This window comes from Sceloporus undulatus, chromosome 2 (assembly GCF_019175285.1).
Source record: "Sceloporus undulatus isolate JIND9_A2432 ecotype Alabama chromosome 2, SceUnd_v1.1, whole genome shotgun sequence".
NCBI classification, from domain to species: Eukaryota; Metazoa; Chordata; class Lepidosauria; order Squamata; family Phrynosomatidae; genus Sceloporus; species Sceloporus undulatus.
This window is the reverse complement of record NC_056523.1, coordinates 136,807,654-136,819,516: the sequence shown is the minus strand read 5'-3', so window position 1 is coordinate 136,819,516 and position 11,863 is coordinate 136,807,654. Positions and strand designations below refer to the sequence as shown.

The 11,863-nt window shown below is 46.7% G+C and overlaps 1 protein-coding gene across 2 annotated transcripts in view; it reads right to left on the bottom strand.

Moving 5' to 3' along the window:
• Positions 1–11,863, bottom strand: part of UBE2O (ubiquitin conjugating enzyme E2 O) — a 152,358-nt gene that overhangs the window by 79,604 nt on the left and 60,891 nt on the right. For both annotated transcript variants that reach the window (XM_042448835.1, XM_042448834.1), the window contains exon 2: positions 8,426–8,487. In XM_042448835.1, coding sequence (XP_042304769.1) covers positions 8,426–8,437 — 12 coding nt within the window. In that variant the 5' untranslated portion in view covers positions 8,438–8,487. The remainder of the gene's footprint in view (positions 1–8,425; positions 8,488–11,863) is intronic.

The following is an 11,863-nucleotide window of genomic DNA, read 5'->3' as shown; positions in this document are numbered from 1 at the left end:
GCCAGGCAGGTGGATGCATTGTAGCAGAATCTTTTGTGCTATGCACCATTCCCAAATGCGGGTGGTGACTGACAACAGAGTCCTCGACTTTGTACCTCCTTGTTTGTTGAGGTAATACATAACGGTGGTGTTGTCGGTGAGAAGAAGCACCACCTTGTCCGCGAGGACCGACTGAAAGGCTCTGAGTGCTTTCTCCACGGCAAGCATTTCCAAGACGTTGATATGGAGCGTAGCTTCTGCCGTTGACCATTTGTCCTTTATTGTAAGGTGCAGTGTGTGAGCGCCCCATCCTTGCAGGGAGGCGTCCGTAGTCAAAGAGATATCCGGCTCAGGGGGTAGGAATGGCATCCCCAGACAGATGTTGTTGGATTGGAGCCATCATCGTAAAGACCTCTGTACAGTCCTCGGGATGGTGAGCAGCTTGGTGGACGTGTCTCATACGGAGTTGAACACTGAGGGGAACCAAGATTGAATGGGCCTCAGACGTAGTCTGGCCCACGGTGTGATGAAAGTGGTAGAGGCTAGATATCCCATGGCGACTTGTATTGCACGGGCCTGAAGACGCCTTTGGCGGAGGCAGTGTTGCAGAGATGCACAGAGGGCTTGGAACCTTGCCTCTGGAAGGTATGCCCTCATCTGTTGAGAGTCCAGCGTTGCTCCTATAAAGTCTATTCGCTTGGTGGGAGTCAAGTTGGACTTGTCGAAATTGACCTGTAGTCCCAGTGCTTGCAGCAGGGACAGGGCAAAATCCAGCTGCTTGAGGAGGGTGTCCTTTGAGGATGCTGCAAAGAGCCAGTCGTCCAGGTATGGGAAGACTGTGATGCCCTTTTGATGCAGGTATGCCACCACGGGCGCCATGCACTTGGTGAAGACTCTTGGAGCTGTGGAAAGGCCGAAGGGAAGGACCTTGTATTGGTAGGCCTGGTGTCCGACAGCGAAGGCGAGGAACCTGCAGTGGTCCTCCAGGATCGCTATGTGAAAGTAGGCATCTTTTAAGTCTAGCGTCACGAACCAGAGGTCTTCCTGTAGGAGTGGTAAGATAGAAGCCAGGGTTACCATCCTAAATTTTTTGTAAACAATAAAGTCATTGAGGGCCCAAAGTTTCATTATGGGTCTAAGGCCAGAGTCTTTCTTCGGTACGGTGAAGTACCTGGAAAAAAAGCACCGCTTGAACTCAGAGGGGAAAATGGGTTCAATGGCGCCTTTGTCTAGAAGAGTGCGCACTTCGTCGAGAAGGGTGTCCGAGGGGACAGTTGAAACAAAGGCTCCAGTTGGTGGGAGCTCGGTGAACTCTAGAGCATAGCCCCTACGGACGATGTTAAGTGCCCAAGAGTCCGTAGTGATGGCGGCCCAGGTGTTGAAGAAAGGGCTCAGCCTGTTGGACGTGATGAGGTGCACGGGAACACATCAGAACCTCTTCTTGCCCCGACCATCCTTCTTCCTATACCCTTGTTGGTATCTGGGTTGTGAAGATTGACGCCTGTCTGGCTGGGGAGCAGGCGACCGGGAGGATCGGCCCTGAGGGTTACTGTCCTGGTGGTAAGGACGATCCTGGGGCTGAAAGCGGTACTGGCCTCCTGGGTGCCAGGGGCGTTGACCGGGATACCTCTGGCAGGGGGACTTGGATGGAGCAGAAGACATACCGTGCTTTCTAGCCGCGGTCTTCATCTGGTACCTGAAGCTAAGCTTCTCGTCCGTGTCCCTATTGAAGAGGCCCGAGTTGTCAAAGGGCATGTCTTCAATAGCCACCTTCGCCTGAGGGGTGAGGTCTGAGGACTGAAGCCATGCATAGCGGCGGAGAGCTATGGAGCCAGAGAGGATCTTAGATGCACAGTCCGTGGAGTGTCTGGCAGAGATGATCTGCTGTCCCGCCATCAGGTGGATCTCATTCCTGAGAGCCGCCATCATACGCCTCCTGTCATCGGGCAGGTCAGCAATGGTGGGGTCCATCTTCTCCACCAGGAACTGGACGTAGGCCCCCATGCAAGCCGCGTAGTTGGCGATCTTGAGGTCGAGGGCCACCGAGGCGTAGAATTTCTTCGCCAGACCGTCCAGCTTCTTGCTGTCCTTGTCGACAGGCGAAGAAGAGGCTTTGGGGGCGAAGGTGGACTGGGCGCCTTCCACAATAGCTGAATTCAGCTTGGGATGGTGTGACAGCCAGGACGGGGCCGATGGAGTAACCCGGTAGAGGTTCTCGATCTTGCGTGACGTTGACGAGATGGTGGCTGGGGAGTCCCAGGAACGCTTCGCGATCTTTTCCAGGGACGGGAGGTAAGCCAAGGCTGGAGGAGCTGGAGCTGAGCCGTAGATCCTCCTCTCCACCGGGTCGAGGGCATCATCTTCCGGATGGGCGACTTCCAACTTGAGAGCATCAGCCATCCGTATGACCCTGTCGGCAAAGGCCCGGACGTCATCCGTGGGCGACGGGACAGAAGGGCCTTCAGGCACAAATGGGGCGTCCTCATCCGAGATGGGAGACACGGAACGAGGAGAGCCCAAGCCGGATCTCGAGGGGGATGGGCTGCATCGTCTGAAGGGAGGATCGGATGCCCCAAGATCGTCCCGGCGGGAGGTTTCATCATCCGGGCGACGGACCCGTGAATGAGCATGGAGGTTACGACGCAGATAGGACGGGTCAACCGGGATGAGGTACTGTCCCGTGTGCTGGTCGTGAATGAGATCCGGGAACGCGTGGAAGAGGTCCCGATCATGCTCTGTAGGGGCAGGATGGTCTGCAGCCAGAGCCTCATCAGCTTCGGTACCTAGCGTAGCCCGGTCCCGTGAGGCAGAGCGTGGGCTTCTCCTTGGTGAGGGCGAAGGAGATTTTGACCTCGGCCTTTGAGGAGAGAATGGAGCATAGGAGTCCTGGAGCTCTCCTTCCGATTCAGAGTCCACATTCACAATCTGTAGGCTATCTGCCGGTACAGAGAGGTGACTCGTGAGGAGGACCCTGGGTTCGAGCGGTACCATCCGGGAAGGGGCCGGTACAGACGGAGTCGGGGTTTTCACCGGCTCAGCAACAGGCGATGTCGACGGTACTGGCCTCGACTCAGGCGGAGGCACTGAGACCGTGCTTGGAGGCCCCTTATGGCGGCTCTTAGAAGGCGGCGAGGACGAACGAGCCCGCTTCTTGTCCCGATCGGAGCGCTTATTCCCTTTTCTCTTGGGGGCTTTGGGGGCATCCGACTCCCCAGAGGCTCCAGAGCCGCCAGGCTGGCTGAGAACCCTCTCGTAGAGGGTGGCCTTGAGTGTCCAGTCCCTGTTCTTGAGGGCCTGGGCGGACATGGCCTTGCAGTGGGCACAACTGCCCTGAACGTGTGCCTCCCCCAAGCAGAGGACACACTTGTCGTGGCCGTCGGCCTTGGGGATTTTCACCCCGCGCTTGGTGCATTGCTTGAAAGAGGCCATGGTAAGAGAAGTCCGTTACCAGTCTGAAGTCAAGCCGTAGAATCAGAGAAGGTCGTCAAGCCAAAGGGAAAGTCCGAGAGGATAGTCAAGTGAAAGTCCGAAGGTCAAAAGCCAGAGATTCTAATACACAAGAGCAAGCGAATGCTAGCAAAGTTCTTCGAGCTGCTTAACGCGGCGGAATGAAGGAACTGAAGAGGAGCGGGCCACCAGGGGCCTTATATATGGGTGGGCGGAGCTACCGCCAAAAAGTTGCAGAAAGATACATTGCTTTCTGCCTACAGATTCTAGAAGTTTCCGAGGATTGCTGCGCAGGCACAGAATAAACCCATTTGTGTGATTCGCAGAGACCACGAAGAAGAAAGAAGACATACCATATTTTCGGGCTGTGTTCTTCATCTTATTCTTGAAGTCAAGCTTCTCATCAGTTTCTTTGTGAAAGAGTCCCGTTGCGTCGAAGGGGAGTTCTTCAATGGCCTGCTTGGCTTGAGGCGTGAGGCCCGAGGACCTTAGCCAGGCATGGCGTCGGAGGGGCAGTGAGCCTGAAAGTGGACAGGAGGCACAATCAGCTGAGTGTTGGGCTGCCAAAATTTGGTGGGAGGCAAGTGCACGGGCCTCTGCATGGATGGCCATGGCCATGCGCTTTTTGTCAGCAGGGAGGTCTTCGTAGAGGGGAAGAGCTTTTTCCCAGAGTTGCTGTTGATAAGCAGCCATGCAGGCCAAATACTTCTGGATCTTAAGGTCTAGAACAGCAGAGGCATAAGAATTCCGTGCCATAGTGTCCAGTTTGCGACCCTCTTTGTCATTGGAGGTCAAAGTTGTTTTCGGGGCTGAGCAGATCTGAGAGGCCTCGACGATTGCCGAATTTGGGCGAGGGTGCTCGGAGAGCCAAATCTCTTCCGAGGGTGTTATGCAGTAGAAATTGTCCAGTATTTTTGTTGAAGGCTGGGCCATCAACAGGGTAGGCCAAGAGCTCTTAGCAATCCTAGACATCGAGAGCAGGAATGCAATGGAGGCCGGGGATAGGAATCCAATGGGATCCAGAGCTTGAGAGTCTGAATGTAGGACCTCAGTATTCAGGACCTTGCCCATCCGGATCATCTGCTCCAAGAAGGAAAAGATGTCATTTGAGGGAGAGGGCATGTCGAGGGAGGAGAGCGCCTAAGAAGGCCGGATAGGGACGTATTCCGAGACGGAGTGGTCCGCGGATCCAGCGGATGCAGTCCTGGTACGGACCAAAAGGGCCTGAGTGGTTACCGGCACTGGTAACACAGGACATACTTGCAGGGAGACGGCAGAGGTCGTCTGAATGGGTCGCACTGGTTCCACTTGGGAGGATGAAGAAGGTCGGGACCAGAGTGGGAGGCGGCAGACCTTGGAGAAGACAGGAGAGGTTCAACCGGTTGGAAGGTTGAAACAAAGAGGCCCCCATGGACCTCAGAAGGATCCAAAGGCAGGAAATAGGATCCTGTGGCTTCATCAAAGACCACATCCTGTCTAGGAGGTTCGGCAAAGACAGAGGAGCCATCATCGTCCTGTTCACCATCAAAGCAAATGACTTCTGATGTTTGTGAAAGCCTGTCCAGGATCACCACTTGGGTAAACAGAGAAGCCTCTTCTTCACCTTTCGAGAGTTGGTAGGGTTCGGCCAACTGGAGGAAGGAGCGTGGTCAGGCCCGAGAGTCGGGAAGAGGAGATTGTTGAGGTTCAGGCTCTAGTTGGGTGCACGGTGCCGAGTCCAGTTCGGTATCAGTGGGCTGGGCGGGCATGTTGGTATGGGACTGACAGTCGGAGTCGGAGTTTGGTCTGACCCGTGCCTTTTTCTCAGAGTGATGGGATGAATCCTTGGACTTGTCCCGAGACTTATGTTTCCTCTTCTTCAGTCAGGAGTCTGAGGACTTCTTCGCCTTAGGTGGGGAGGGGTGGCCAGCCACATCCTGGTCCGAGGACCTCCGCTTGCCCGGTGACTGGGGAGCTTCGGGAGAGGGTTTGCCCTCGGCAGCAGTTGCCTTGGCAGAGACCCTCAAAGGAGACAAAGGGGTAGTGCCCTTGGCTGCAATAGCTTTGGCAGGGGCCCCTGGAGCCATAGATGGGAGCTTGCCCTTAGCGGCCGAAGACTTGGCAGAGGCTCTGGAGGTGGAAGGAGGCTTCAGGATTTGTGTGTAGAGCATGGACTTGAGCCGCATCTCTCTGTTCTTCCTGGCCTGTGGGGTAAAGGTCATGCAGTGAGAGCAGGAGGTAGGGAAGTGACCTTCTCCGAGGCAAAGGAGGCACAAAGAGTGTCTGTCTTGAGCCAGGATGTTAGTTCCTCATTCAGTGCACTTTTTAAAAACATGCACGGACATGCTTGAAAAAAGGTCGGAGGACAAAGAATTGTCAGGAGTCCAAGTTGTTACCGTAAATCAGAGTCCAAACCAAGTCCAAATCACAATCCAAAAAGTAGTCAGAGACAAGCAAAGTCAGCAACACAGTAAACGAAAGCAAAAGCTTAAGGAAGGAGCGATCCCTGAGCAAGGTTCCTAAAGCTGCTCACGCAGCGGACTAAATGAACTGAGAAAGGGCTGGAAGACCTCCTGCCTATATAGAGGGTGGCTGGAGCTACCGCCAAAAAGTCTTCCCTAGTAATTCCAGTAGGAAATGCTGCGCAGGCGCAGAATAACCCATTTGTGTGCTTCGCAGAGACCACAAACAAGAATGTGCATATTGTGGACTACTGAAAACTAGTTTTCTGAACCCTTGAAAATGTGCTTTGCCCAAAACCTGTTTGTAGAACAAGTATTAAAACAAATTATTAATTAAAAATAGTAATCACTATCAAGCCTCATTTACTGTATGTCACGTTATATGTCACTGATGCTTAGCAATGCTCCTGTGTCTTTGTGCCACCTGAATCACTGAGGAAGAGGATAGGAACCCAGATGCACCATCACCTCTTAGCTAGCAGCTGCTCCAATAACACTTTAATTTATTAATAAGCACAGACCATTACAAAACATAGCTGATGGCTTTTTTTCTGCAGCTATTCCCAAATATCAAAGTCTATAAATGGAAACACACATTCTGTTACTATGGACTAGCAATATGTAATAAATTAATTCTTTCAAAAAGAATAAGGCTATCAGTGACTTCTAGTCATGATAGCTATATATTTACTACAATACCAAAGACAGTGTGATTTTCAATGCTTTCTGTTGGGGAACATGAGCGGGAGGTACTGTCCCCTCCATATCCTGTTTACATGATTCCCACAGTCACTTGGCTAACCAATGTGGGGCAAGAATGCTGGATAGGCTTTTGATCTGATTGAGTAGGCTGTTTTTACATTCACCACTCTACATGAGGAGTTTTTCACCGAACAGCTTGATTAGCTCTCACTGCTATATGGATATGGCTTCTCAAGGCTGCACAATGGGTCAGATTTCCATGGGCAGGTGAGGACCTTCATTATTTTTAGTGCACATTAGTATGACTTAAGAATAGGTTGTTGCTGTTGTGTTCCTTCAAGTCGTTTCCAACCTATGTCGATCATAAGGGGGGGTCTCTTGACAAGATGAGTTTTAGAGGGGGTCACCCAGTTGGTTTCCATGGCTGGATGGGGACTCAAACCCTGGTCTCCAGAATTGTAGTCCAACCTTCAAACCACTACACCATGCTGTAGGCTGGCTTTACATAAAACAATAATGATTTCTTAGAAGAGTTATAGATCTTTTTTAGTAAACATCTTTCTTTTCTTTCTCCCACTATTCAGGACCCTCCGTTTTCCTTTACAATTGCACTAAGGTAAATTCATAATAAACATGTTACACACAGTAACTCCAAACAGCCTGAGAATTAAGGTGTTCTTCCCTACAGCGCGCCAATTGCTTTTTTTGAGAACAGAGGTTAGGCTAATAGACACAAAAGATAATCTACTACCTAGTACAGAATGTTTTCTGGCCACTTAGAACATACTGAAAGCACACAGCAGATTGTGTGAACTGCTGAATAACAATGGATTACTAGTTCTCAAATAAGATGGAGTTTCAAATCCCCAGCCTCCTAGAAAGCAGATGAAAAGGGATCCATACAGAGTGCTTCCTAGGCCAACTGTTTCAGGCAGTTTTTGAGAAAAGAAAGTGCAGAGACAGCTATGTATGCTAGCATATTCTGATTTTGATTAAGGTATTCTGATTAAGGAAGGTGTGTGTGTGTGTGTGTGTACGTACATGGAGAGTGAAAAAGAATGTTTAACTTTGTAGATCTGAATAGGGTCAGCGAATAAAGCAAAACTGTTTGAAAGACTCTACACTAAGAATTTTACAAAGAGAGCATCTCCATCTGAGACATACTGTTCCATTACACAACATTAAACTAGTCATGAACAATAATTAATGTTTGGTCCTCTTCATGCAAAGCAAATAAATGTATAACTAAACTATGACTGTCTTGTGTGTCATCCCTAACTACTCCTTCAATCTAGTTCTATTTTATTTTTTCCAGATTTTGATTTAGATCCACTCATTCTTGCTTCCACAAACTCAAGATTTTGTGCTTTGATGTTGTCATGGGGAAACTGTTCACTGAATCCAAACTAAGTTTACCAGCCAGGCACAAACGCAAACTGTGTAATTAAATCTATTTTTCCATTTTAAAGCTGTATTTCTCTTCCAGAACTGAATAATGATGCAAACTGCTCTATACATAAATCAACATTTGAGCCAGAGGGTCATTTGTAAAGAGCAGTGCATCTCCAATGCTGACACTGCTTTTCTGGCCAAAATCTTCAACACACAAGCCGAATTTTAATGTGGTTGGCTTCAACTGCAGTTTTTGCATGAGCTGTGTTAAGACACTGCATTAGTTTTATGCTATAAATTATTGTGTCTGAAACACATTAAATGTATTTTACAATATAATGAAATCACTTCCAGAGTCAAATCCTTTCCTTAATGCAAATTCAATCTAAGCAAAATTTACTATTTGTGAAGTAGCATACACCGATTTCTTTCCCTTACACATACATGCAGCAAAAAGCACTTACTCGCGAGCCCATATGCCTGACCACGTCACGAGGCACCACTGACCGATCTTCAAGTTTCAGCTGCGGGGAAGAGAAGAAAGAGGAGAATTCAGCTACATCTTCAAACACAAAAGCAGACACCAGACATTATCATACAAGGAAAATTGGAAGTATAATCCAATGGCAATCCAAACGCAATCATGCGGTTTAACGTTATTGCGTGATAGACTACCACACGCAATTTCAGGCAATGGCAAGCTATTTTCGGGCAATGGGAAGTCAGTTCGAACGCAATTTGAATTCACATAAATACACTGAACTAGCGAATTCACGTGAATGCATCCTGGCCCCACTTTCTTTTCATTCAAAATTAAGAGAAATTCCTCCCGTGTGATAAACTCCACCATTAACTATGAGGATTACCCATGTTTATTTTTTCTTTTTTTGCATGCATACACACATATTCATACCTATTCCTACCAGAGTTTAATTTGTTTATTAAAATACTTGTAACCTGCTCTGTTATCAACAGATCTCAGGGCAGAGTACAATCAGTAAAATCAACTTAAAACAATCTAAGCAATTCAAAATCACCACTTTCAACAGAAAACAGACCAGTTAAGTCATAAATTTGAAACCAAGCCATGATCGCATTAAGTCTTGAATGCTTGGGTGAACAGTCAGGTTTTAACTTGGCAAAGAAATAAGAGAAATGGGGTACATGTTGATTCAATGCCACTGATTTTCACAATTCTACTATGGCCATGGCCATGTGAACTCAATAAGAACATGTATTTTCTTACATTTAAAAGTTCTAATTCTTCAAAGGAGAATTGTGCAAATGGGTTTATAGAACTTTCCCCATCCAGATACTGACCACATCCAGTTCTGCCTTCCCATTAGTCAACTTAATATGCAACCTCAAACCATGCCTCATCTCTTTAGAATCTTCAAAGTGCCTGCTAGTGGAAATGCCATATATCCTCTTATCTTAGAATCACAGTGTTGGAAGAGACCACAAGGGCCATCCAGCCCAACCCCCGTCATGCAGGAATACACAATCAAAGCATCCCCGACAGATGGTCATCCAGTCTCTGTTTAAAAACCTCCAAAGAAGGAGATTCCATCACTCTCCGAGGGAGTATGTTCCACTGTCAAACAGCTCTTACTGTCAGAAAGTTCTTCCTAATGTTGAGGTGGAATCTCTTTTCCTGTAGTTTGAATCCACTGTTCCAGGTCTTATTCTCTGGAGCAGCAGAAAACAAGCTTGCTCCAGCCTCAATATGACACTCTCTCAAATATGTAAACAATCTTACTCTGTAAGAGTAATGACCAACACCCATAGACCAGAGAGAGAAACAATCCTAGCATCTTTTCAGAAAGTTGCATTTCAGACTGCCAAGGATTGTGGATAACAGAACTGGCAGCAATTGTCAGGGATACTGAAAGCAGGAGGGACAATCTGCAACCTGGTGACCAGGTAAAGAAAAAGATTCAGGGACTCCTGCACATGAATGCCAGCATACTTGCTTGATTAGATATGTAAAGCCTGTGTTCCCAGGAGGTTTCTGGAACAATGCCATCATTGTATTCTATTGTGCCAGATCTAAAGTAAGAATGAGCCAAGGCATTCCAGGACATACAAAATTTTGAGAGGCAGGTGGTTTAAATAATGATCTGTCAAACCAATAAAAAAGGAGACCCAAGAATACAGAACATCTAGAGATACACGTAATTGCAGTCCAAGTCATTTATCTAAGCTTTCTAGTATTTTGTCATACCAGTTCTGAGACAGTAAGAAAATCAGTTTAAACCCCTTATTCCCCCCCCCCTTGCTCTGCATTAAAATCAGTAACTGTGATGCACTTCTACACTTGATATTAACAAGCTCTGATGAATACCTGCAGGAAATATAGTTCTAAAAAGTAAAAATGTTCACATCTCATGAACCTGATCATGCCTGGCACATGTCCATTTCTTTCCACAAGATTCAAGCTTTAGTTCTAGACAGGAAGATTTGGTTGCCTCTCTCCCAACACTCTTCTGTATCTTCTTTTCACTTCACTAAAAATCTATAACTAGAAAGGATCCATTCTCACCTTGGCAGAGCAATGCTTGTCTGCAATATTTTCTTAGCTTGTCCAACAACTACAACAACAGAAAGTGGGTATTGTTTAGCATGTAAGAAAAAAAACAACAACACCACACTATCTTATTGCATTCAACAGCATTTTCAAGTCTTCTTGGCAATGTACAGATAATCATCTGCCTGCTTTTTTAAAAAAACATAGTGCACACTTCCAACATTATTTTAGAAAATACTAGCATTACTACTGTGCCATGAGGCTGTACTAAAGAGAGAGAAATAAGAGAAATACACAACTAGGTGTAATTGACAGAAGTATCAATGATATTCCAGGAATGATCAAAATCTGTATTAGACTTTCCTGCAACTAGGATGAAAAAAATGTGTATTTTATGAGAAATGGTTTATTTTCCTATCAAAGTGTGAATCTCAATTTATGGTGGATGATGCAAATGCCCCATGTCCTAGAGAGTGTTTTTGAGTACACAATCAATTGTGTTCCATCCAAACACCCAGGTCTAGAAAACATAAGGGAGAGTGGAGGTGAACTAAAATATGATAAAAATCAATTAACGCTTCTTGTAGTGTGGTTTATTTTCTGACACTAATGAAATGTAGTGTCCCACTCCGGTATGGAAGCAATTTCAGTTTTCCTGCAATAGGGCTACCATACTGACACAGCACATTAATTCTTGCTTTGCCATGTGTCTGTTCTTGTACTAGATTTACGTATCATTGTATTTTACAATTCTTCTGTAAGCTGCTCTGAGAGCTTCTCAGACTATAAAGTAGGATGTGTTTTAAATAAACAATCAGTGAAGTGCTGCTTCTTTCCTATTGCCATCAGATAGATATCAAGAAGGCTCACACTGACATTGATGCAATGCAGCATGAGCTTTTTCATCTAGTTCTCATCCTCCTTGCCATTCATTAAGCTGGAATACCAAAGGAATGTCACAGTTCTGGTCAATGGGAGGGGATGCCTACAAATACATACAGTAATGTGTTTTAAGGGGGGGGGAGGAGCATTTGCTGAAACAAGACTCTGGCTCACTAACAGTTATTTCATTCTTCACAATTATACATTTTAAAAAATTATTCAGAAAAGATTTTTTAACAGAGGCCACATGTTGAAGTTACCATGGAAACAATTACCAGCATAAAAATAAGGTAAGCAATACCCCACTGAGCAAGATCTGTGTTGTTCTAAAATAAGAGTACTGTATCAAGAAGGTAGGTTGCATGTAAAATAAATAAATATACAGCCTCCTGGGTAATTTACCACCACTGCATGGCTCCCTCTTCCTCCGAAATATGGAAAATATCATCATCATCATCATCATCATCATCATCATCATCATCATCATCATCAT